The sequence below is a fragment of the Scyliorhinus canicula genome, chromosome 2, assembly GCF_902713615.1.
Source record: "Scyliorhinus canicula chromosome 2, sScyCan1.1, whole genome shotgun sequence".
Classification (NCBI taxonomy): domain Eukaryota; kingdom Metazoa; phylum Chordata; class Chondrichthyes; order Carcharhiniformes; family Scyliorhinidae; genus Scyliorhinus; species Scyliorhinus canicula.
Window position 1 is genome coordinate 45,712,432 of NC_052147.1, and position 24,491 is coordinate 45,736,922.

Sequence of the window (24,491 nt, forward strand, 5' to 3'; positions counted from 1 at the left end):
TGTAGAATTTAATGCAGAGCACTTGTGCTTTTCTCACTACGTGGGTCTAAATATTTTGAAAAGCTGCCTTGCTGATTCAATAGGGTGAAAAACTTAGAATTCTACCATAAAGCTCCATTAAACATTAACAAATATATGGAAGTTTAAAATAAGCCGCCACAACAGCATCTTTTTTTTGTAGTTTTGGTATTCTTTGTTTTTACATTGCTTGAGAGTGCAAGACAAAATACAAATTTAAATATCTTTCAGGACCATTGTTTAATAATTTCAACAAAATTATTTTTTCAGCATTTAAGTATTTCAAAGTTTCTAAAAATAAATATATTTTTTCTTTGCCTTTTGTCACGATCATTGTCTTATTGGATTCTGCCATACATTAAAAGCACAAAATTTAATAATGGGTGAAATTTATTTTGCTGTTCATGTGAGCTCTGTTCCAACCATTCATAAAAGATTCAAAATTGAGCCCAATCAATTTCAGGTTCAACTTGCATTGGTGCCCAACTTTGTGCTAAATCATTTAACGGTGGTACAGTGGCTACCACTGCTGCCTCACTGCTCCAGGGACCTGGGTTCAAATCCGGCCTTGGGTGACTGTGGAGTTTTCACTTTCTCCGTGTCTGTGTGGGTTCCTCCCACAGTCCAAAGATGTGCAGATTAGGTGGATTGGCTGTGATAAATTGCCCCTAGGTGTCCAAAAAGATTAAGTGTTATTACTGGGTTACAGGAATAGGGTGGGCGCATGGACGTAAGTAGGGAGCTCTTTCCAAGGGCTGGTGCAGACTTGACAGGACAAATGGACTTCTTCTGCACTGTAAATTCAATGATTCAAAAGCACTTGAATGCTTTTTCCATGTTGGAACGATATAGGTTTTACAAGTTTTTTGGTGATTTATCTCCATCCAAGTTCTTTTTGAATTATATTTTTATTATAAAGACCTATGTCCAGTTTCCAATAACATGCTTTCAGTGAGAAGTCTGGCTTTTTCTTCTATATAAGGCTGGTACAGCCAGGCAGACAACTCCACCATCATAAGGTCAGAGCTACTGGTGTGAGCAATCTCTTGAACAATTATTCGTTTTAGCTGCAGTTCCTTTTTGTACATCTGCGTTAGCTGAACTGAGATTTCATCTGAAACAAAGAACAGTTACAAACGAATACGCTGTTGAGTCTTGTGTTTAAATATACAGCATTTCCAGTCTAGGTACATGTCAAATTGTGATGCAGTAACACTGAAACACATCCCTACTATATGGTTCAAATGTAATGTTAATCTTTTGAGTAACAGTTATGTAATCTCCCCATATAATTCAACTGCCCAAGGCAATTAATTGCAGAACCTTAAAGCCCCTGGTCTGCAAATTTAGCTTTATGTAGATGTGGTTGTCAGAAGTTGGCAGCATTGGGTTATATTAGAAGCATGGAAAACAGGAGTAAGCCCGTTGAATCTTCTCTGCTGTTTATTATGAATTTTCTCCTCATCTCAGTCCTAAAAGATTGATCCATATCCTTAGATATGGTCTGGACAGCCGCACCATTAGAAATCATGGCAACCCTACAGTGCAGGAGGCCATTCAGCCCATCAAGTCTGCGCCAACCCTCCAAAATAGCATCCTACCTAGGCCTGCTCGATCCCCAGAACCTTCACATCTTTGGATATTAAGGGACAATTTAGCATAGCCAATTGACCTAATCTGCACATCTTGGACTGGGAAGAAACTGGAGCACCTTGAGGAAACCCACACAGGCACTGGAGGAATGTGCAAACTCCACACAAGTATGCAAGGTTGGAATTGAACCCGGGTCCCTGGTGCTGAGGCAGCAATGTTAACTACGGTGCTGCCCTTCGATGACTCCTTCCTGCATCTACTCTGCGTAGTTATGTTGGAATTTTCTAGGGTTCTATGCGATTTTCCCCCTCATTTATCTAAACTACATAATCCATAATCCTAACTGGAGGAATAATCTAAATCTAATCTGTCTTGCGTCTGTCCCGTTATGCCAGGAATCAGTCTGCTAAACCTTCTCTGCACTCCCTCTATTGCAAGAACATCCTTCCTCCGATACGGAGACCAATACTGCACACACTATTACAGTTATGGTCTCACCAATGTCCTATTCAATTGCATCAAGCCATCCCTACTCTTTTACTCTAATCCTCTCGCTTATGGAGGCCAACATACCATTTGCCTTTTTTTATAAATGTTTTTATTGTGTTTCCATTTGCCACCTTTATGCTTACCTACAACGACTGGTGTACGAGGTTTTGTTGCACATTCGCCCCTCAATTTTATAATCACTCAGATAATCTACCTTCCTGTTTTTGCGACCAAAGTGCATTACCTCACATTTATCCACACACTGCATCTGCCATGCATTTGCCAACTTACTAGCTTGTACAAATCTGAAGCATCTTTGCATCATCCTCAAGCTCACCCTCCCACCCAGCTTTGTTTTATCGACAATTTGTGTCTACCACAATTCGAGTTTGCCCTTCACCTTTCCTGTCAATTAGCCTGTTCATTACTGGCTCCATCTCAGCCAGTTTTTAAAGCTATTTTAAGTTCCTAGAGTGCAATAATTTATAAGGAACCATAATGCAATAAGACATGCATATCTTTGAGCAAAGATGAGAAAAGAAAGTGAAAAAGGGAAAGGGATGAACAATTTTAAAATGATAGGTTGCACCCCAATGTTTACACTAAGCAGAAGACTAACTTAAGAGGAACATGAGTAGGCCATTTAGCCTGTCAAGTGTGCTTTGCCTTTCAACTAGATCTTGGCTGATTGCTACTATTTTCCCACACTATCCCCATAATGATGTCATTAGTCTCTGGAAATCAATTGATTTCGGTCTTGAACATGCTCAATGATTGAGCTTCCACAGCTGTCTCGGAGAGAATGCCAAAGATTCACCACTCTAAATACATTTCTCCTCATCTCAGACCTCGATGACCTACTCCTTATTCTGAGATTATGTCACAAGGGAAATATCCTACCTTCATATATGTTGTTATGCCTGTCCTGTAAGAATTTTCAATGACATAATTGCTAATTCTTTTAAACTCTTAGCCCAGTTTTCTCAATCTTTCCTCGTAAGACAATCCCAACATCCCAGGGCTTTGGTCTGGTGAACCTCCGTTGCGCTCCCTCGATTGAACGTACATCCCTCCTTAGAGATCAAACTGCAGACAATACACCAGGTACAGTCTCACCAAGGCTCCATACAATTGTATCAGGACATCTTATGTACTTGGGGGTGGCACAGTGAGTAGCATTCCTGCCTCACGGCTCCAGGGACGGGTTCAATTCTGGCCTCGGGTGACTGTCTTTCTCCCTGTGTCTGTGTGGGTTTCCTCCGAGTGTTCCAGCTTCCACAGACCAAAGATGTGCAGGTTAGGTGGATTGGCCATACTAAATTGCCCCTTACTGTCCAAAAGGTTAAGTGGAGTTACGGGGATAAGGTGGAGGCATAGGTTAGGTAGGGTGCTCTTTCTAAGGGCCGGTGCAGACTCGAACGACCAAATGGCCTCCTGCACTGTAGGGATTCTAGTCTATGAAATCTCTAATCTATGAACGCCAACGTACCATTTTCCTTTCTTACTGATTGTCACATCTACATGCTAACATTGTGACTTGTGCACAAGGACACTTCACAACCTCTCAACATTTAAGAAATATTCTGCCTGCTCTTTTTCTACCAAAATGAAAAACTTAAACTATTCACTTTATAATCCAACTGTTCTTGTCCACAGGGCAGCGTAGTAGCACTACTGCCCCACACCGCCAGGGACCCGGGTTCAATTCCAGCCTTGGGTCACTGTGGAGTTTGTACATTCTCCCCGCATCTGGATGGGTTTACTCCGGGTTCTCCGATTTCCTCCCACAGCCCAAAGACGAGCGTGTTAGGTGGATTGGTCGTGCTAAATTGCCCTTAGTGTTTGGGGATGTGCAGGTTAGGTTTTTGAGATGGGGGGGGGGGGGGGCGGGGGGGAATGGGTATAATGTTCATTTGAAGGGTCGGTGCAGACTCCATGGGCCGAATGGCCTTCTGCATTGTAGGGATTCTATGATTCCCTACAGTGGCTGGTTTAGCACGGGGCTAAAACACTGGCTTTGAAGGCAGGCCAGCAGCACGGTTCAATTCCCGTACCAGCCTCCCCGAACAGGTGCTGGAATGTGGTGACTAATGGCTTTTCACAGTAACTTCATTTGAAACCCACTTGTGACAATAAGCGATTTTCATTCACTTAGCCTGTCCAAATCTGAAGCCTCCATGCATCTTCCTTACAACTTACATTCCCATCTAGTTTTGAGATATCAGTAAATTAGGAAACATTACAATCGGTCCCCACATCCAAATCCTTTTCAGGATATGTCTCACAAATCAATAGAAATATGTCCACCTTCCTATGAATCAACAATCTGTTACCATCCCTCATGAAAAATAACATCATCCTTCACAGGCAAGAAGGTTGTAAGGAAAGTTACTTGTTCCACAATTTACTACTCCAATATGGAGAACAAAGATTAACAATGACATTCCTGTATTTAGTACTTAAAATAACCGTACAGAAATATTTTATGGGCCATGTATGAAAGAGAGGCATTTCCCTTCCACTTTCACCATATTGATAGGTATCGAGGTCAACTATTCCTTTTGTGGTTGCACAAAGCTTTTCCATCTTTAATTCCAGTTTGATCTGAAAAAAGATGATGCACGAATTAATGTTTAAATTTCACATTGGCTTAGACAACTACATTTGATTTTTATCATCATACTGAATAAAACAATTGAGTAATTGATCATGGACAGTTTACTACCCTGACGAGCAAGAGTTTACCTCAATATTATTATAATAAATAATAATACCAAGACAAATGTCATTTCTAGGTTCAATTTTATTGAAGTAATAAGGTCAAAATTTTTATGTATTTCAGAAAGTTGTATTTGTGGGTCGATCAAGGTGATGTGTAACACAGCAGGAATAGAAAGCTTTACTGTCGTCAAGTAGGCAAAACATGAAGGATTTTGACCAATTGATTAACTATTTCCACTTTCAAATGTTGAGTGCAATCGTACTGTTCCAAGTGTTGCAGGATTATCTTCACATTTTGCTAGCAGGGATTGATCCTCAAATGTGTACAACCATAAAGTAACTAAACAATCAGCAACATTGTAATGTCTTATAAGGTGACCACTGCCTTGGCTGAATGCAAGATCTTATTTTCTCTCCTGTTTTTCATTATTTTTTAAAAACCAGAAATGTACGTTATTCATATTTCAGCATTTTGTTATTCAAAAAAGGTCACAGGAATACATAGTTCTTTGTTTTCAGTTTTGGTTTTGAAATTCTTTTCAATAATTATATTTTAAAAATCATACTTTTGCTGGAATGCTGATTGCAATAGATGTAGCTGCAGGTTTTGCCATGTTGCAAAAGATCACCAAAAATGTGTTTTGTCAAAAGTTTGTTCCGACGCACTAAAACAAAAGGTTGTCATAATCTGATTTACCAGTTTGTCTCAAGTCTTAAATGTTTTCCAGTTGCTACACTTCTGCCCTAATCCATAAGAATCTGATTCCAAGTGATTAATCCAGAAGATATCTTCTTATGAATATCCTGTCAATGATGCCCAACATCTGACCTGCTGTATGATAAACGTAGCCAACAATTTGTAATTCTTTTTTCCCTATAAAGTTAGAGTACCCAATTCATTTTTTCCAATTAAGGGGCAATTTAGCGTGGCCAATCCACCTACCCTGCACATTTTTGGGTTGTGGAGCGAAACTCATGCAAACATGGGAGAATGTGCAAACTCCACACAGACAGTGACCCAGGGCCGGGATCGAACCTGGGACCTCAGCGCCATGAGGCAACAGTGCTAACCACTGCACCACCGTGCTGCCCTTACAATTCTAACAGTCAGCAAATGTCTGCAGAGTGCTTATTTAAAGGGCTCACCCCTCATATGGGTTAGTTGCTAGTTTGCTTTGCTAAACTGCAAGTTAACTGTTATGTGTTTCAGTAGAGGATTTTTGGCATCAGTTATTAACATTATACTGGTGTTAGATTTCGGTCTGATTTGGAAATGGTTGATTCCAATCATGGGTGGACTTGTAAGTCTGCCAGTTAGATTAGAGGAGGAAAAGAAACAGCAAATGGGGCAGCAGGGTAGCATAGTGGTTAGCATAAATGCTTCACAGCTCCAGGGTCCCAGGTTCGATTCCCGGCTGGGTCACTGTCTGTGTGGAGTCTGTACGTCCTCCCCCTGTGTGCGTGGGTTTCCTCCGGGTGCTCCGGTTTCCTCCCACAGTCCAAAGATGTGCGGGTTAGGTGGATTGGCCATGCTAAATTGCCCGTAGTGTCCTAATAAAAGTAAGGTTAAGGGGGGGGTTGTTGGGTTACGGGTATAGGGTGGATACGTGGGTTTGAGTAGGGTGATCATGGCTCGGCACAACATTGAGGGCCGAAGGGCCTGTTCTGTGCTGTACTGTTCTATGTTCTAAATGTGAGACAAGGGGAGGGGGAGCTACACAAGGAGTCTACACTCAGTGGGTCTTCAAATAGACTTCTCGTACCTCAACTTCATTGAGCACTGCATCGGGGGCCCACGCTTCACCACAGAGGTTGTAATACAGCTCAGTCATCTGTTATAGGCAAAACTGAAGACCCAAACTAAATCATAGAAATACTACCTGGGGTATCAGGTTCCCACGCTCTACAGCTTTTCACCATGGTTAGTCCAACAGCAGCAGATGGCATCAATTACCTGTTTGCTGTGCATGATATCAGGGATGAGACCTGGGCTCTCTACAATGGGAACAACACACCTGTCTCCCACCCCATGGACAGAGAAGCTAAAAACTAAACTAAAGCAGATTGCATTTTTCCAGGGTCCATGATGCCACAGGCTGCACCCATATTATATTGTCCTGTGTGCTCCTGATCTCCAGCCTAGCATATTTTATCTGTGAAAGAAAAATTCCTGAATGTGAAACACGTCATATAGATCAGTATCTGTTTTTCTGCCCCTGGTGCCGATTCATTCCTGCTGCTCCAGTTTTCTGTGCTGCCCCTCCCTATTTGAGGATTTGTTGGACCACGTGGTCCTAGTTTTCCACTGTTGAACAACATGTGAGCACACATGCAGAAATACGGCCAGGCTGTACTGCAGCATGGTCCAGAAAGTCGAGCAACCAGGCAGAGATATCCTAAGTGGGCTACTTTATGACAAGGGACTTTGTATCTCGCCAAGGTTTATGACTCCATTCAGGAACCGAAACAGACACAAAATATGCCTAAAGGAGAGAAGACCACTATCTGAGCAGTTAATTAGTGTGCTTCGGCAATGCATCCACAGCATAAAACTGAAGATCAAATAATTTACGTAATATTACAGTGGTTCAAATTCATGCTTTCTGATGGAAGGCCAGCGCTCCACCATTTCAACAAATGGGTCAATTGCAACCACAGACTCGCAGTTTAAAGGATGAATACGTTTTTCCACTATTCATACCATTTTGTCAAGGATGTCGAGCAACTCAGTACAACATTCCTCCAGTTCTTTGTTATACTGGAAGTTAGACATTCCAAGATTAGAATTAGCATCCTCTCCTTCAAATGCTTCCCGCATAATTTCACTTTGTCTCCTGAAGAAATTAATACATGGGTAAAATGTCAGTATCATGAACAGTTTAAAGGCAATTATCAGGTGGTGGACAAAATGTTTTGTTTAATGCAATGGGATATTAAGCATAACAAATGTGCAAGAAATAAATCTAGTGCAATTTCATTCTCAAGAGGTACATGACTACTGTCTAGTTACCCAAGATTCGATTCAAGATTTTTAAACAATACCTCATTAAAAATACCATTGGTGCCTTTTGATTATGAAAACAGCAATTGTCAAACCCAAGAGAATGGTTATACAATGTGGATCTGTTTGTTCAGAGCTGTATCCTTATCAATTGCCTAGAAGCAAATAAAATTGTTCTATGGCAAAATTTCATTGAGAAAGCAAGTCTTACTTTAGTTACAGGTAATAGCTAACATTTAGAATAATTAACTTCAAGCAAATTGTGAAAAATAATTTATGCTTGCTATCTTCCAAACACACTTGCAATGTTTAATAATGATCCCTTCATAGCACAACTTAAACTGAACTGATGCAGAATAGAGAGTGAGGTAACCAATTAATTTATGAATCAATTCACCACCGAGGGCACACATTTAAAAATAAAACTTAAACACATCTGATAACTAAGGTTTCTAAATGTAAAACTTTGCAAAGGTAATCCTTACTGGTTGCTGAGTTTCATATTCACAATTCTATTTGCTATAGAGAATCCTGTGTTATTAAACGCTTCCCATTTCAACATGAAGTTATGCCAGTCTGCAGCATTATCCTTTATTTTTCTGGCACTGTTCAAGTCTGTTTTTCTTGGAGTTATAAAGATTGAGTTAGTACATGGAGCTGTTAAAAAAAGGAAACATATGTACAATGATTTTAAAGAAGCATTAAAACTTACCATTAACAACCTAATGCTTAACTGCCATCCTTATTTTCAAATCTCTCTATGGTCTCATCCCTCCCTTTACCTGTAATCTCCTCCAGTCTATAACCCTCAGATATCTGTGCTCCTCTAATTCTGATACCTGCAGCATGATCTATTTTAATCCACCACTATTGATTGTTATGTTTTCAGTTACCAAAGCCCCAAGCTCTGGAATTCCCTCCCTAGACTCTCTTTCCTTCTCCTGTCACTCCATTAAACCTACCTCTTTGACCAAGTTTAGGGCCATCTGCCTGAATGTCATCTCATGTGACTATAAGTTTTACTTCATAACACTTTTGTGAAACACCTTGGGGCATTTTATCATGTTAAAAGTTGCTACATAAATACAAGCTGTTATGGTCGTTGTTAACAGCCAGGTGATATCTTACATTTCTTTCAGCGCACTTTATCAACAGGGATGGACTTCTAGTCAGGTCTAGAATTTGCCCTTCTAGTTTATTTTAAAATTTGGGAATAGAATTCCTTGGACAGGATACAGTGCAATTTTGTTTGATAACATTTCCGTGAAGCAGCACTTTTGGACCTTTAACAGTCGCTCACTGGGAGAGCCGGTACAGACACCAGGGGTCGAATGGCCTCCTTCTACACTAACAATTCTGTGATCCTGGATTGTTTCACAAAGGGTTTCTTTACGTAAAAAAATATTTTGCAGCCTCCAAAATAAAACACGTGCCTCTGAAGACCAGGCCAGGGAGTCTTAAGATATGAGCGGCGTAATCAATCCTAAATCTTTCAATATGCGCCTTAAAAAACGCTGTTTATAAAAGCTGAGCAAATTCTAATGCAAAATAATCAAACCGTACCTTCCATTCTTACAACATCCGCATAGCTTCAAACACAAAGTGACATTTCCACTCAGTGGAGCTGGGAGCTTCCGGCCGCAGAAGGAGCTGGAGGAAACCTGCACCCGATTGGGACAGGGCTCCGGGCAGGATGCAGTTCTGATTGGTCAATCTATCAAGAGCTCTGATTGGTGGAACAGACAAGCCGAGTTCCGATTGGTGAATCCGCTAAAAGCTCCGATTGGTGAAACAGATCAGCAAAGCGCCACTTGGTTAATCCGCCAAGAGCTCCGATTGGTGGAACAGACGGACGGAGCTCTGATTGGTCAATTTGACTCAAGAGTTCCGATTGGTGAATCTGCCAAGATCTCCGATTGGTGGAACCGACCGGCGGAGTTCGGATTGGTCAATCCGCCAAGAGTACCGATTGGTAGAACCGACGAGATGAGCTCCGATTGGTAAATTTGCCAAGAGCTCCGATTGGTGAAGCGGTTGACAAGAGCTTGGATTGGCGGGCTGGTCCGGTGGGCGCTTCGACGGCGACGGCAGCAACATGGAGGGTGTGTGGATGTGAAACCCGGAGAGTCCGGCTCGGGAGCACAGTGAGTGGAGAATCCCCACTGACTGGCCGGGCTTTGGCTGTAAACAGTTGGGCCCTGAGCGGGCCTGTGTTTCGGGAGGCCTGAGCGGGTGGGTGAACCGTTAGCTGCTGGGCCGCCTGAAGCTGCAGGAGACCCTCGGGTCCAGGAGTGATCGGCCTGTTTACAAAACCAAAACGCCGTGAAAGTGTATTGAAGAAAAGTCAGATTGTAGGCAGAAAGCTGGAGATTAAACTTTATAATTTAGAAATAAGTGCATTCTGATTGTAGCTGAATATTTAGTTATTTTTCTGTTCCTGATGCCAACATTTAAACCATATTGCAGAGTGGTTATAGAACATAGAACAGTACAGCACAGAACAGGCCCTTCGGCCCTCGATGTTGTGCCGAGCAACGATCACCCTACTCAAACCCACGTATCCATCCTATACCCGTAACCCAACAACCCCCCCCCCCCCCCCCCCCCCTTAACCTTACTTTTAGGACACTACGGGCAATTTAGCATGGCCAATCCACCTAACCCGCACATCTTTGGACTGTGGGAGGAAACCGGAGCACCCGGAGGAAACTCACGCACACACGGGGAGGACGTGCAGACTCCGCACAGACAGTGGCCCAGCCGGGAACTGGCTTATCTCATAAGCTTAATCAGTTTTATTAAAAATAATTCAATATATTTTGAAGACAGACCTTGTTCAGCTACAACATTCATACAAATGGGAGCTAAGGCAATCCCTGAGTACAGTCATTATGTATTTATTTTAAAAGGATAAGCTGTGCCTTATGAATATCTTCCATGGTAGAGGGAAACTTCTGACGAGATTTTCAGAATTCACCAAATTCAATAGAACCAAAGAGCAGAGAGGGCAAAAAAAGAAATTAAGAGCAGGTATGGGGTTTCTAACTGCTTCTGGCTTGTCAGCCAATAGCTTTGAAAGGATTTAAATTTTAAAAATGATCACGTTATTCAAATCCCACCCAGGCAGGTTTATATAATGGCATGAGTAAGTAAATGGCTTCCCAAAGTGGAAGGGGTTATCATAGATAGTTATGCCTCCAGTTTTGCTGCTGATTTCGAAGTTCTGAAGCTGTTAGAGTAAGTTTGGGAATAATGAGATCCTGTTACTGAAAGGTATGTTATGCTTAGTTAGGCCAGAGTCGGAAGCTCTGGTTAGGTTAAAGTTCAAACAGAAATGAATTGAAACTGCAAGTCATGTGGATGTCAGGATTATGCTTTCCTGAAAGATTGCAGAAAATCAGTTCCTGCTCTGGTCAGTTATATTTCTGCACACTAAGTCATATTTCTTATCCTTGAAATTAAGTCCAAGGAAACCATGAAATACTGGAAAGTAATTGTGATTCACTGGTAGAGGTGTTCCACCCTGTTACACCACTGCAGACAGTTGAAGAGTAAATCTTCAGATAAAAGTCAAAAACTTCATTATTTATCTTTGTAACTGAGCTGTTATCATGAGGTGTACACATAAAGTACTCTCTCCCACCACCTGTTCTCGAGTTTTCGTAAGGAAGACGGAAAGAGTTGAGGAGTTCCATAGATTTGAGATTGCTGAGAATGTGTTAAAGTGAAGATGCCACTGAAAGAGTTACTTGATTGATCTGGACTGAATGAAGACCAAAATGATGGGTCTCTTTGAGAATTCATTTATTCTTCCTCCTATCTACTTGCCTTTAAAACCCCAAACCTAACCTCATGATCTACCTCATCTCCTAATTTTTCCATTTTGCTCCCCCATCTTGTTTTCTTTATTTTTTAAAATGTATTTTTATTGAAATTGTCAAGCTTTTACAAATATTGCATCAAAACAAAAGAAGAGAAAAGAATGCCATAGGTATCAACATAAAACAGGTACAGGTCAAAACCGAAGTCATTGCAAGGATAGGAAGAAATAAGACCGGATGAGTCCGGAACAATATCCCGAAAGTGTTCCTTCCAGGATACAAGACTCAGCTGCACCAAAACAGGACACAGGCAGCAGCACAGACCTACATCATACCTATAGCTTCAGAGGGAAGAAAAACATCCCGATAACCTCAGATCTAAGGGGAAATTACACTGATACCCACAACACAATCCAACTTTCCTCCAGGATTATATGATGCCGCAAGTCCGAGAAAATCTCAAACCCAGGGTCTCCCATAGGAAAATAAGAGAAGCAATACCTCTGAAGCACCAACTTCTGTGAAAGAAGAATAGAGCCAAAGAACAAGAGGTATCAGAACTAATCACTTTGATAACCGCCTGAAGCATTACATTTAGACAAGAGCCAGCCAACTAACACAGGGGGAACCCCCCCCAAAAAAAATCCTGCTCTCGAGGAAGAAAAGAAAAAGGTTAACTATTAGGCACAACACTCGGCCTATCATGAAATTATCACTCACCCAGGTGCATATCCAGTTACACTGGGCTCCCCCACAGGCGTCCCATGAAGGAGTATGCCGAATCTGGGGAACATAAGTATGCTGAACATGGTGCTGGCCTGGCCTAGCCCAGCATCACCACAAAGGGAAACTCAGGAAAATCTGATGGCCAAGGGCTTCTGCGTCACCCCAATCCTTACACTCTTCTGAATTGCACCAACTCAGTCCCAGACACGACAAAGTACTTCTCCTACCCACACCACAAGAAAAGATGTACAACTGAGCCCTAGCTGCAGGATGACCCCAGCTCTGCGGTGAACTGTCAAGACACCCACCTCATGGGTGCCGAGGCAGGGGAAACTGGGACCCCAGCTACCCACCAGAACCAATACTACGCACCGAGATAGGAGAGAAAAGAACCCCATCCCCCGGAGGCGACATCCAACCCCGCCACGAAGTAGCGGCCGGAGAAGGATGGTCACGACCACCCTCATCCTCAGCAAAGTTCTGACAGTAATGAAAGTAGAGGCAGACCTATATCAAGAGGAAAGACTGACTTGTTCCCAAGGGAAGAGTCAAACAAAACCCAGTCCTCATCAGGATAAGATGCAGTCTACCTAGGCCTAAAAAGGAAGAGGCACTGAATCAAAATTAAAGAAATGTTTTTTTAGAAAACTGAACCAGATTAACTCGGACTGAGGGTGTCTGCCTTGGAAAAAACTAATTTTACAAACCCCAACCCTCCACCCCTCGCTCTGGCTCTGCTCATCTTCCTTCTAAGCAAGGCAGGGGGGGGGAGACATCATAAAGCACCCACCCACCCACCAACCAACCACCCACCAACCAACCACAGGGTCAGCAGACAAATAAGACCTACAAGTAAGGGTAAAGACTGTGCACAAATTCCACATTCTGCTTAACATGATGTAAACTTCTTAAATTGGGATAACCAACAGCACAGGTCCTCACACCCACATTATTCATTGCCATGTAAACAGAATAAATTGGCAACATCAAGCAGACAACAACATGATCAACAGAGAGCAATTTCCAGGATAATAACAGATGCGAAGCAGTCCTCAGGATAAAGACTTCTCCACTGACACTCAAAGAAAGAACAAATCAAGGTTAAGGCAGGATCAGGATCGATGAGCAAACTTCAGGATCTCTCAAGGATTCTAACAATTGAAGCACAAGACATCATTGCTTCCACCATGCCATCTCACCAGAACCCAAGCGGTCAAAAAATTAGATTCTGGCCGGGTGGAATGACTCTACTGGTTCGGCCATCTCCAACCCCTCCCGACCCATATCCAGATATCCAGAGCAAGACAGCACTGGACCAGTGGTCTGAAGGCCGACCCAACCCCAGGTCTTGGAGACGGGATTAAATGTGCTCCGTCAAATTTAATTTGACCAGCCTCTGGATCGAGATCCTCGAAACATGGCACCCAATTCTGGAACTCATTTGGGAGCTTCTTCACCTTGGGAACCAGGCTCAGCAGCACTCTTTCTGTTCCCCTCTCTCTCAACTCCGTCAGGATGGACAACGGATCTTGCAACAGGAACCCAACCATACAGAGGCGTGCTCCTGCCAGGGACCGTGCTCTCTTTATTGCAAGAATCTCCTCATGCGCTTCCAGAAAAACATCTTACAATGCTTAGGATTGGGCCTTGACAACCTGCACTGCATAGCTGAGGCTTTCAGGCAGAACAGCACCTTTGGCAGTTATAATCTGTCATTGCTCACCACAGTTTTGGTGTGATCAAAAGCAACTGCACCACCAAAGGCAAGGCCCCACCCCAACTCCTTCCAGCCTCAACGAACAAGTGAGAATTTAAGCATTCTATCTTGTCCCTTATGCCGAAACACCAACCTACAATTATCGGGACATAATAATAATGAGATTTATTGTCACAGGTAGGCTTACATTAACACTGCAATGAAGTTACTGTTGCCACATTCCGGCGTCTGTTCGGGTGCACAGAGGGTGAATTCAGAATGTTCAATTCACCTAACAGCACGTCTTTCGGGACTGTGGGAGGAAACCGGAGCACCCGGAGGAAACCCACGCAGACACAGGAAGAACCTGCGGACTCCACACAGACAGTGACCCAAGCCGGGAATCGAGCCTGGGACCCGGGAGCGGTGAAGCAACAGTGCTAACAACTGTGCTACCATGCTGTAAACCAAGAAGGTCAAAAAAGAAACGTGCACAAGGATGAAAAGACAGATTAAAAGATGAGCTGAGCTAGAGCGCTCAACTCAGCCACTCCTGCACTCACATCACATGACCCTGGTTTTTTTTATTTTAAATACTGTAGCATCACCTGTTCTGGTCTTGGAATATGAGAAATATTATTACTTCTAGAAGCTTCCTATCTTTATGGCATACTTAAATATTTAAATTTATTCTCATGAATATAGTTTTACAGTGTTTGAATTAATTTACTATTCGCTTAGCAAAGAAAACGAACTGACAGAAGAGACTGACATAATGGTGTTGCTACTAAAATAGATCAGCATATTAAGAGCACGTTGTCTTATAATGTCTTGTCTTGGTATTGTTTTGGAATACAAAGTCGATGCACATTCAAATGGACTTGCAGTATCCAAAATTTGAAGTGACATTGTATGCAAAGTTCTGAGCAGTCTGGACAGACTAATTAGGGAGAGACTGTCCCCATTGGCAGGAGGATCATGAGGACAGTAATTTAAGGTGAATGGTAGCAGAAACAACATGGAGAAAAATATTTTTATGCAGCAAGTGGTCAGGATGTTGAATCTACTTAGAATGGGGAGGAAATCGATTCAGTTATCACTTTCAAAAGGAATTGGCTAATTACCTGAAGTGAAAATAACTGTAGTGAGTTGATTAGCTGAGTAACATTTGCTTGATTGATTGATATTTATTGTCACATGTACCGAAGTACAGTGAAAAATATGTTTCTGCGGCCACGGGAACTTACACAGTACGTGCATTGTGCATAGACAAAAAATAATTGACGAGTATATTGTCAAATGGTACATCAACAAATAATGATTGGTTACAGTGCAGAACAAAGGCCAAACAAGAGCAGCATAGGGCGTCGTGAATAGAGTTCTTGCAGAGAACAGATCAGTCTGGCATGGACATGATGGGCTGAATGGCCTCCTTTTGTGTTGTAATCATTATAAAATTATGTGGTGTAACACTTTTCATATCTAGCAGCACCGCTGATGATCATTACATCTTATTATTTTGAAATGAAGAGTAACGATGTATGAATTTCAATGATTTGCCTTATTAGCATTTAAATTGAAAGTCAACATCCAATCTCAACATCAGTAGAGTAACACGCTCTTGTTAGTGAATGACATATGGATAATGTTGAGGTAAATTTTGTTGATCGTTCTAAATAAGTCTCTCCATAAACATTTCACGAGTTGATTTGGAGAGGAATAAATGTGCTTTTTAAGGGAAAAGCTTTCTAAATCATTACTTATTTAGAAGATTTGGAGCATCAAATAAGGTTGTGGTTAACAGATGCTCAATTTTATACAAAAGTAATGCTTTTAATAGAAGTCAACGTACTAACGTTCTCCCTTGCCCTTCTGATGAACCCACGGATACTGGGTGCCTTGGAGTATCACACTGAGGTGGTCATTTGTAATGTATAAACTTTATGGAAGCCTGTTGGCAGTTTGCTCAAAGTGGTGTTTGAGGGCTGGATTGCAAATGCTCAAATAAAGGCTAACCTAAGACTACAGACCAGTCAGTCTTATGTTAATAATGGAGAAACTTTTGAGTCAATAATCCAGGTCAAAATTAATTGGCATTTGGAAAAATATTCACTAATAAATGGCAGCAAGAATTTGATTAAGTTTTTGCTGAAATTACAGAGGATTTTGAGGTTGTGAACTTTAATTTTCAAAAGTCCTGGACAAAATTGCCGCATAAGGTATGGCTTCGCAAAACTGAGGTCAGTCGGATTAAAGGGGCAGTGGTCATGTGCTTGCAAAATTGGCAAGGGTCAGAAAGGAGCGTGAGCAGTTAGATTTCAGAGGTGATTTAACAGATCATTAATATAAAAGGCATAATGTCAAAGTTCTGCATATGACATAAAACTCAATGTGGTTAATAAAAATGCAGGGAGTAACTGACACCAGGAGGTGAAAATAGGCAGACTCATGGCAGATAGAATTTTAACACACAGGTGTGAAGTGATTCATTTAAGTTTGAGGAATAAACAGGCAATGTAAACTAAATGATACAATTTTAAAGGGAGTTTAAGAGCAAAGTTGTGTGGATGTATGTGCACCGTTGAAGGTGCAGGGCAAATTCAAAAGGCATACTCGATCTTTGGCTTTATAAATAGAGTGCAAAAGCAAGAAAGTTGTACTGAATCTTTTACAATATGTCGGTTAGGCCCCAGCTACAGTATTGTAAACCATTCGAAACCATGGGGAAAAAAATACTGGTGAGCTGAGTGCCCTTCTGAAAGGGGAGTGTGGTAGATTTGGTATTTTTAGAAAGGGACATTGTCAAGCTCACCAGGAACAGCAACCAGTGTTATGAGGGGCCCAGCAAGATGAACCGTCTGCCACCCAATTAGTAGCAGGGGACTGCTTCCTACCATCTGAGGCTGGGTGAACCTCCATGTTTCTGCTCCCATACCAGCTGAACACTACCCTTATTGCATTCCTGTCTTGAAGTTAAAATGGAGTCTTGAGTCATTGGGTAGATATCAGGAGCAAAGGCCCAAGCCAATGATCTCCATCCAAGGCCAACATTTAACACTCCTACAGATACTCCTGGTAAATTCCAGTTAATTAACCATGGATGGCAAAATTGGACTTTGTGGTCTGCAAGTTTGATGTGTTCATTATCTAAACCCACTGACAAGGCAAATATATAAGTACTGCAGCGACAAGAGCAGGTCAAGCATGTAACTTGCTTCCTGACTCCCCAAAACCGTCCACCATTTAGAAGGCAGGCATCTGATGCAAATACTCTGCACACTCTTTGACACCATCCAGGACAAAGCAGTCCTCTAAGTATTATTGAAACCAGGGAACTGATCTTGATTATTGAAAATAGGCTTGTTGGTACTAGAAGTCATCAGATCCTTATGTTACAGGAAGAGGGCATTCAATCCATCAGGTCCATGCCAGCTTCCGATAGAGCAGTTGAATAGCACCCTGTCCACCACATTAAACATTCACCGCCTCCACTGCCTGTGCACAGTGGCAGCAGTGTGTACCAGCTACAAGATGCACTGCAGCAACTCGTTGGGGCTCCTTCGACAGTTCCCTCTAAACCCAAGATATGATCCACTGAGAAAGTTCAGGGAAGCAGCTACATAGGAACAGCAACATTTGCAAGCCGCACACCAACCTGACTTGGAACTATGTCGCCGTTCCTTCACTGTGTTGCTTGGTCAAAATCTGGCACTCCCTTCCTAACAGCACAGTGGGTGTACCTATATCAGTTGGACCGCTCACCACCTCAATTAGGGATGGGCAACAAATGTTGGCCTAGCCAGCGATGCTCAACTCCGAGAAAAGAAAAATAATTTTCCTGGAGTTTGAAAAAGATGGGAATGACCACATATGAAATAGAAAAGGGCCTATAATATAAAAGGTGTGTTATGGGAGAAATTGGAGCTCTGACTCCAGATTATTCCTGTGATTGGCTATCCAAACCTTGGGGAGCTGTTGGTCATTGCTCAGTCTGATTTACATTTTGAGCATTGCCTTGGTTTATCTTGTATCGTGTTGCTACTTCCAGCCTGAATAATCATATAGGCAAATGATCCAAATTCTGGCCTGTTCTCTTTCATGGAAGCAGTGGAATGACCCCTGCCAGCAGCATGTTTCAGGTGCTGACACCTCAAGAATATTTGCCTTCAGGTTTTAAGATGCTGTACCTTTGTGTTGATCGAACTGGGCAGCACGGTAGCATGGTGGTTAGCATAAATGCTTCACAGCTCCAGGGTCCCAGGTTCGATTCCCAGCTGGGTCACTGTCTGTGCGGAGTCTGCACGTCCTCCCCGTGTGTGCGTGGGTTTCCTCCGGGTGCTCCGGTTTCCTCCCACAGTCCAAAGATGTGCGGGTTAGGTGGATTGGCCATGCTAAATTGCCCGTAGTGTCCTAAAAAGTAAGGTTAAGGGGGGGTTGTTGGGTTACGGGTATAGGGTGGATACGTGGGTTTGAGTAGGGTGATCATGGCTCGGCACAACATCGAGGGCCGAAGGGCCTGTTCTGTGCTGTACTGTTCTATGTTCTATGTTCTATGAACTGTAACCTTTTCTACTGATAGGTTTACTGTAGCTGTTTATTCCATGGTGATTTTGTTTTATTGCAATTTATATGTTGCTATAAGCTGCTTCTAACAATCTCATCATTTAGTTCATGTTTTGTCTATTATACGTGGCTGCCTGATATGTCTGTTATGACTTGCATTTTCTTGCTGGTACGAGGTTCTCTACACTAACATACCAGGTTTCAGTTGCAGCTGTATCATGTTTGTCACATTATAGTTACAGTCTGTAGACCTATTGCATCATTTAAGATCCCACTAATGATACTTTTGTGCAAGTTCCAAGATGTTCCATAGTAAGAGAGCTACTTAAGCAGCTAATTAAAGAGTAGGTAACTGTCTTCATTTGTAGATAAATATTTATTTCCTGAGTTTGGATGTGAAATTTGAGATAATTGACCAATCAACAGTGCCCTTGTCTGAACTTTGACTGTTCAATATAAACTTGTCTGATGTAAGTGGATTTGTGTGTCACCTGTTTGCCTGATGATGAGCATTTCCAATTACATTTTCATTTGTTTATTTTTTCAATATAGACTGTCGTATTGATGCCATGGCATTAGATGTGCACTTCACAACATTTAAGGAGTTCAATCCATTATATTACCTACTTAATGCTATCCCAGCAAAAGTACAAAAAGGATTTCGAAATGTATTTGTGCATCTCACAGCACTTGATGCCAATGAGGACTATATTGCAGTGGGCAGTAATATTGGTATGCTTTATCTCTACTGCAGACGGCTGAACAAGATGACAAAATATAATCTGGAGGTATGTTTGAGCTTTAGCCTGCTGCTGTATTTGTGTGAATGAAACTATTTATTGAGATCAGGTGATGCAGTGCATTAGATATTAGTATATCAACTCTAATACTTTGACATTAACATTAGCCAAAAATGATTGAGAATAATGATTAGTCATGTTCTTCTGAGGTTATGGTATTTTTAATTGGTGTATCCAAATATATCTTCAAAATGCAGCTTTATATATCCTTCAAAAAATGTTGTGATCTAGTCACTTGCTAAAAGCATTTTTTCTCTCATTAAGGGTAAAACGGATATTATTAGAGTGGTGAAATTGTTGGCCTGCTTTGATGATCTTGTTGCCGTTGGGACATCTTCAGGAAGAGTGGTGCTTTTCCAGCTGGTTTCCCCATTGCCTGGAAGAAACAAACAGGTAAACTGAAGTTCGAGAAGCAACATGTAGTTTCACAACTGGGAGAATTTTATTTTTGGATGTAGGAGCTTCTGCAGATTTTCTCTTTGTTCAGCAAAGCTAAAAGTTATTTTCTCAGCGTCTGTAGCCATCAAAGCAGTCTGCTACTTTTTCTCTATCCAGCAACACAAATACTGTAATAAAAACAGAAAATGCTGGAAAAATGCAGGTCTGGCAGCATCTGTGGAGAAACCGTGTTAACGTTTCGGGTGAATGTGACTCCGCTTCATCGCTAAAGGGAGGGAGAAATGTGATGGATTTTAAACTGTTTAAGAGCAGGTGGAACAGATGGACCAAAGTGGAAAGTCAGTGATTGGTGTGAGCTAGGCAAGATTGGGCAAAGATGTTTTGGGCACAAGACAAAAAGTGTTGATGGTGGAGTTAAGGACAAATGAAGGTGCTACTGATGGCATAAAGGTGAGATGGAATATGTTAATAGCAGAACAAAGGTCAGAGCTCAAAGCAAAACTGAAGAACTAATGGCTGATGGCCCTGTGGGGGGGGGGGGTGTTTTGAAAAAAAAATCTGTCTTGACGATCTCTTCGAGCTAAATACGTGGCTGAAAATGCTATTGGGTGACCTGCTTCTAGGTCTGTTGCAGTGACCGTACCCTTCAATTGCTGATAGGGTGTGCAGGCATGGCCAGACTTTTTTTCTTATTTTTCTGTTGCATTATTAGTTTGTGGGTTCAGCCTTTTCTCCAAAACTGGGGAAGTGCTGGCATGTTGGGAATGCAGTTTTTCAGGTAGCATGTTCGAAATCAATGTCTCTGTCCCTGTGCAGGCAATATTACTGGTTCCCTAGTTCCCTGGAAAAGTAATGGAGTCTCGTAACAATCCTCTCGGCACCAGCATAAAAATAGCATTAATTGCTATCTGTGAGATCTCACTATGAAAGGGAAACCATGTTTGACCAATTTGTTGCAGTTCTTTGAAGGAATAACACGTGTTATGGATTAAGGGGAGTCTGTGGACTTGCTGAACTTGGATTTCCAGAAGTTGTTTAATATATTGCCACATCAAAGGCTATTGTGGGAAATAAAAGCTCATGGTGTATGGGGAAGCTTCTCAGTGTGGATTGACACTGGCAGAAAATGAGTCTTTTTCTGATTGGCAGGATGTGAGGGGTTGAGTCATACAGAGGTCTCTACCGGGGCCTCAACTTTTTACAGTATATCAATGATTTGGATGAGGGAAACAAAAGCATGTTAGCTAAATTTATAGAAAACACAAAGATAGGTAGAAAGTATGTTGTGAAGAAGACATGTGGTTGCAGACAGATATTGATAGGTTGTGAGTGGACAAAAATATGGCAGATGGAATATAATGTGGGAAAATATGAAGTTGTTCTCTTTGGCTGAAAGAATAAAAAAAACACCAAGTATCACTTAAACTGAGAACATTACTAAATTCTGAGATGTAGAGGGATCTAGGTGATGCACAAAAGTTAGTACGCAGCTTCAGCAAGTAATTAAGACTGATAAGACTTATTACAAGAGGAATTGAACAGAAAAGTAAGAATGCTGTACTTCAGTTATACAGGGCACCGGTGAGACTGCTTCTCAAATACTGTGTGCAATTTTGGTCTCCATATAAGGAAAGTAATAAATGCATTGGAGGCGATTCAGTGGAGGGGTGCTAGACTGGTACCTGAAATGAGCAGACTGTCTTATGAAGAAAGGTTGGATAGACTGGGTTTGCTTCCACTGGAGTTTAGAAGACTGATGGGTGACTTCATTGAAGTACACAAGATCCTGAATGGCCTTGACTTGGTGAACGTGGAACAAATGCTTCCTCCTGTGGGTGAGTCCAGAATGAACAACACTGTTTCAAAATTAGGGGTTGCTCTTTTAGGACGGATACGAGGATAATTTATTTTCTGTGGGTTGTACCACGTCTGATGCCGAGTAGGTGGTGCAGGTGGGTCTATTGAATATTTTTAAAGTGGAGGTAGTCAAGAGGATCCAAGGTTACCGGAATGTGGAATTCGAAACACAAACAGGTCAGCCAAGATCTTACTGAATGGCAGAGAAGGGTCAAGGGGTCTACTTCTGCTCCTATTTTGTATGTTTTAATAAAATGACTGCTGGTTTTGCCTATTGTTCTTCAGTATAATGTGTTATATATGAAGCGCTCAGCAGCATAGGTACAATGGAAATGCAAATCTTTTTCTGCCATTCCATCATAATGAAAATCAATTTCACAATAGTCTGATATTGTGGAAAGTATTCCCCACGTTGCCATTGTGCATAAATGTTGAATTTCGAAGTAAGAAAATAAATAATAATCTTTATTAGTGTCACAAGTAGGCTTACATTAGCACTGCAATAAAGTTACTGTGAAAATCCCTAGTTGCCACACTCCGGCGCCTGTTCGGATACACTGAGGGAGAATTCAGAATTTCCAATTCACCTAACAGTGGATTGGCTTTCAGTGGAATGCGGCATTTATTTTGTTTAGTATTCCTCACTAACCAGATTTGGTGGTTATTTTCGGCGTCAAGTATTTCACAAATAGTCTTGAGTTTAATACAGGATGTCTAATGTTTAAGTAAAGAAAATGCAGTGTTGGTTAATTATTCAGAATTTCACCCATGGTCTTTCAAAATTGTAGTCTGTTAATTCGTCTGCCACAAATTTAAAAATTAAACTATGAAAAATTGAGGTTTCCACGTTATAGCAATCTAGTTTTTGGGTATTGACAAAACTATTACTGTTGGAGATTTTACCATTTTTCTTAGCTCTAATGATGTAATTCTTGCTCCACAGTTGCGTCGTTTTGATGTGGGTATACACAAAAGTAACATTACAGCGCTAGCATGGAGCACCAATGGAATGAAACTGTTCTCTGGGGATGATCAGGGCAAAGTAGTATATGCTGCTGTCGACTTGGATCAGGTAATGAAATGTAAAATATGTTGTGGTTGGATAGGCTAGCTGATAGTTGCATTAACTATATATTTGCTCACCTATAATCCTATTTGAGATAACATTGTTTGGAAAAGAGGCTACCCTTTTGAAGTTGGAGTATGTTCGGTTAGATTTTAAAAAAGTAACTTGCAAAACAGTGGTACTGTTGGTGTGTATAAAAGACACATTTGTGTCAGATTCATGCATGACGAATGCTGGTAGTTGGCTACTATTGAAGGCGGTTGGCAGCGATTATTGATGGACTGGCAAAGTTGTGATTGTTACTAGTACTTGAATTGTCAGATGGTGACAAATGAATCACTAAAATGTTTAATGACAATATTAGGAGCACTAAAGATGAACAGCCCACTTCCGTCATGCACAATTTCCAACCAGAGTAATTTGGCAACATGGTAAGGATCTTGAAGGATATGTCTGACTGTGTGATTAATGGTGTCTCCAATGACCTGTACTGGAATGCAATTTTTAACCATAATTGATGATTTGAGGGAATAAGTTACAGATTACACCAACTTGGAAGGGCCAGTAAATTGACCAGATCAGCCGATTACAAAGAGCCACGGATTAAGCAAATGGGTAAACCTGGGGCAAATGAAGTTCATTGTGGGGGAAATATGAGTGGGTTCATCCGTTGAATCTGCGAAAAATCAGGGTTTTTTTTTCTTTAATGGCATCAGGCAAAAGCCATAGTTGGGCAAAGGATTTTGGTATCATTATTGCCTTCACTGAAAGCTACTGTACAGGTACAATAGAAAATGAAGGCCAGTGGAATTTTACCCTTTATCTTCAGAATCATAGAATTTACAGTGCAGAAGGAGGCCATTCGGCCCATCGAGTCTGCATCGGCCCTTGGAAAGAGCACCCTACCCAAGCCCACACATCCACCCTATCCCCATAACCCAATAACCCCGCCCAACCTTTTTGGACACCAAGGCCAATCCACCGAACCTGCACATCTTTGGACTGTGGGAGGAAACCAGAGCACCCGGAGGAAACCCACACACACTGGGAGAACGTTCAGACTCCGCACTGACAGTGACCCAAGCCGGGAATCAACCCTGAGCTGTGAAGCAACTGTGCTAACCACTATACTACCGTGCTGCCCAGAAGGCTGGATATGCAAGGCCTTGGTCAAATCCCATCTGAAGTACAGTAAGTCCTGAGTTTCCCCTATTTAAGTTCTTCAACATTTTGGATACAATGGGGCATGTAGGCGCGCTTTCCAATCTAATGTCATTTTGTGTCAGGCTTGACTTAGCTCTGCATAACCTGATCAATGCCATTTTGGAGCAGCCTCTTCTCCCTGACAGTCTTCTGCTTGCCCCTGACCTGGCCTCACACTCGCCACCAAACTCCTGCTTACCAGCCCTCTTCTAAGCCCTTCCTCACAGCCCGGGATGGCGAGCAGGAACGTCTGAGGTAAGTAGATAGAGTGAAAATATTTCTTTTACTTTAAATTTGTTTTAATTTCATTTACAAATGTAGGAATTTAGGAATGCACAATATTTCAACTTGAGTAGAATGTTTTTACTGGTGAGAACTACAGCTTTTACATTAATTGTAATGGGAGAATCTGATTTGCTTAAAGCTGTTGCGTTTAATGTCGCACTTTTCAGGAATGCAATTACAACTTTAAGCGATTAATTGCTGTAGTGTTAAATTTTAGGTTCTTAAATCTTTGCAAAGATACATTGAGCTTGGG

General features: G+C 41.7%; 2 protein-coding genes across 4 annotated transcripts in view; one reads left to right on the top strand and one right to left on the bottom strand.

Moving 5' to 3' along the window:
- Nucleotides 1–239: 239 nt before the first annotated feature.
- On the bottom strand, nucleotides 240–9,512 carry LOC119953206 (cyclin-dependent kinase 2 interacting protein). The gene is made up of 5 exons (XM_038777220.1): nucleotides 9,386–9,512; nucleotides 8,308–8,479; nucleotides 7,523–7,655; nucleotides 4,575–4,704; nucleotides 240–1,132 (listed from the first exon to the last, which is right to left on the bottom strand). The coding sequence occupies exons 1-5, from the start codon at nucleotides 9,390–9,392 to the stop codon at nucleotides 930–932; spliced, it is 645 nt and encodes a 214-aa protein (XP_038633148.1). The 5' UTR covers nucleotides 9,393–9,512; the 3' UTR covers nucleotides 240–929.
- A 328-nt stretch (nucleotides 9,513–9,840) lies between these two features.
- Nucleotides 9,841–24,491, top strand: part of tecpr2 (tectonin beta-propeller repeat containing 2) — a 107,336-nt gene continuing 92,685 nt past the window's right edge. The window contains exons 1-4 of one of the 3 annotated variants that reach the window (XM_038777249.1): nucleotides 9,841–9,966; nucleotides 19,181–19,416; nucleotides 19,693–19,821; nucleotides 22,628–22,756. In XM_038777249.1, the coding sequence (XP_038633177.1) occupies nucleotides 19,198–19,416; nucleotides 19,693–19,821; nucleotides 22,628–22,756 (477 nt within the window). In that variant the 5' untranslated portion in view covers nucleotides 9,841–9,966; nucleotides 19,181–19,197. Of the gene's footprint in view, nucleotides 10,055–19,180; nucleotides 19,417–19,692; nucleotides 19,822–22,627; nucleotides 22,757–24,491 lie in introns of all 3 variants that reach the window. The other 2 variants (XM_038777242.1, XM_038777233.1) reach the window with 2 other exon arrangements.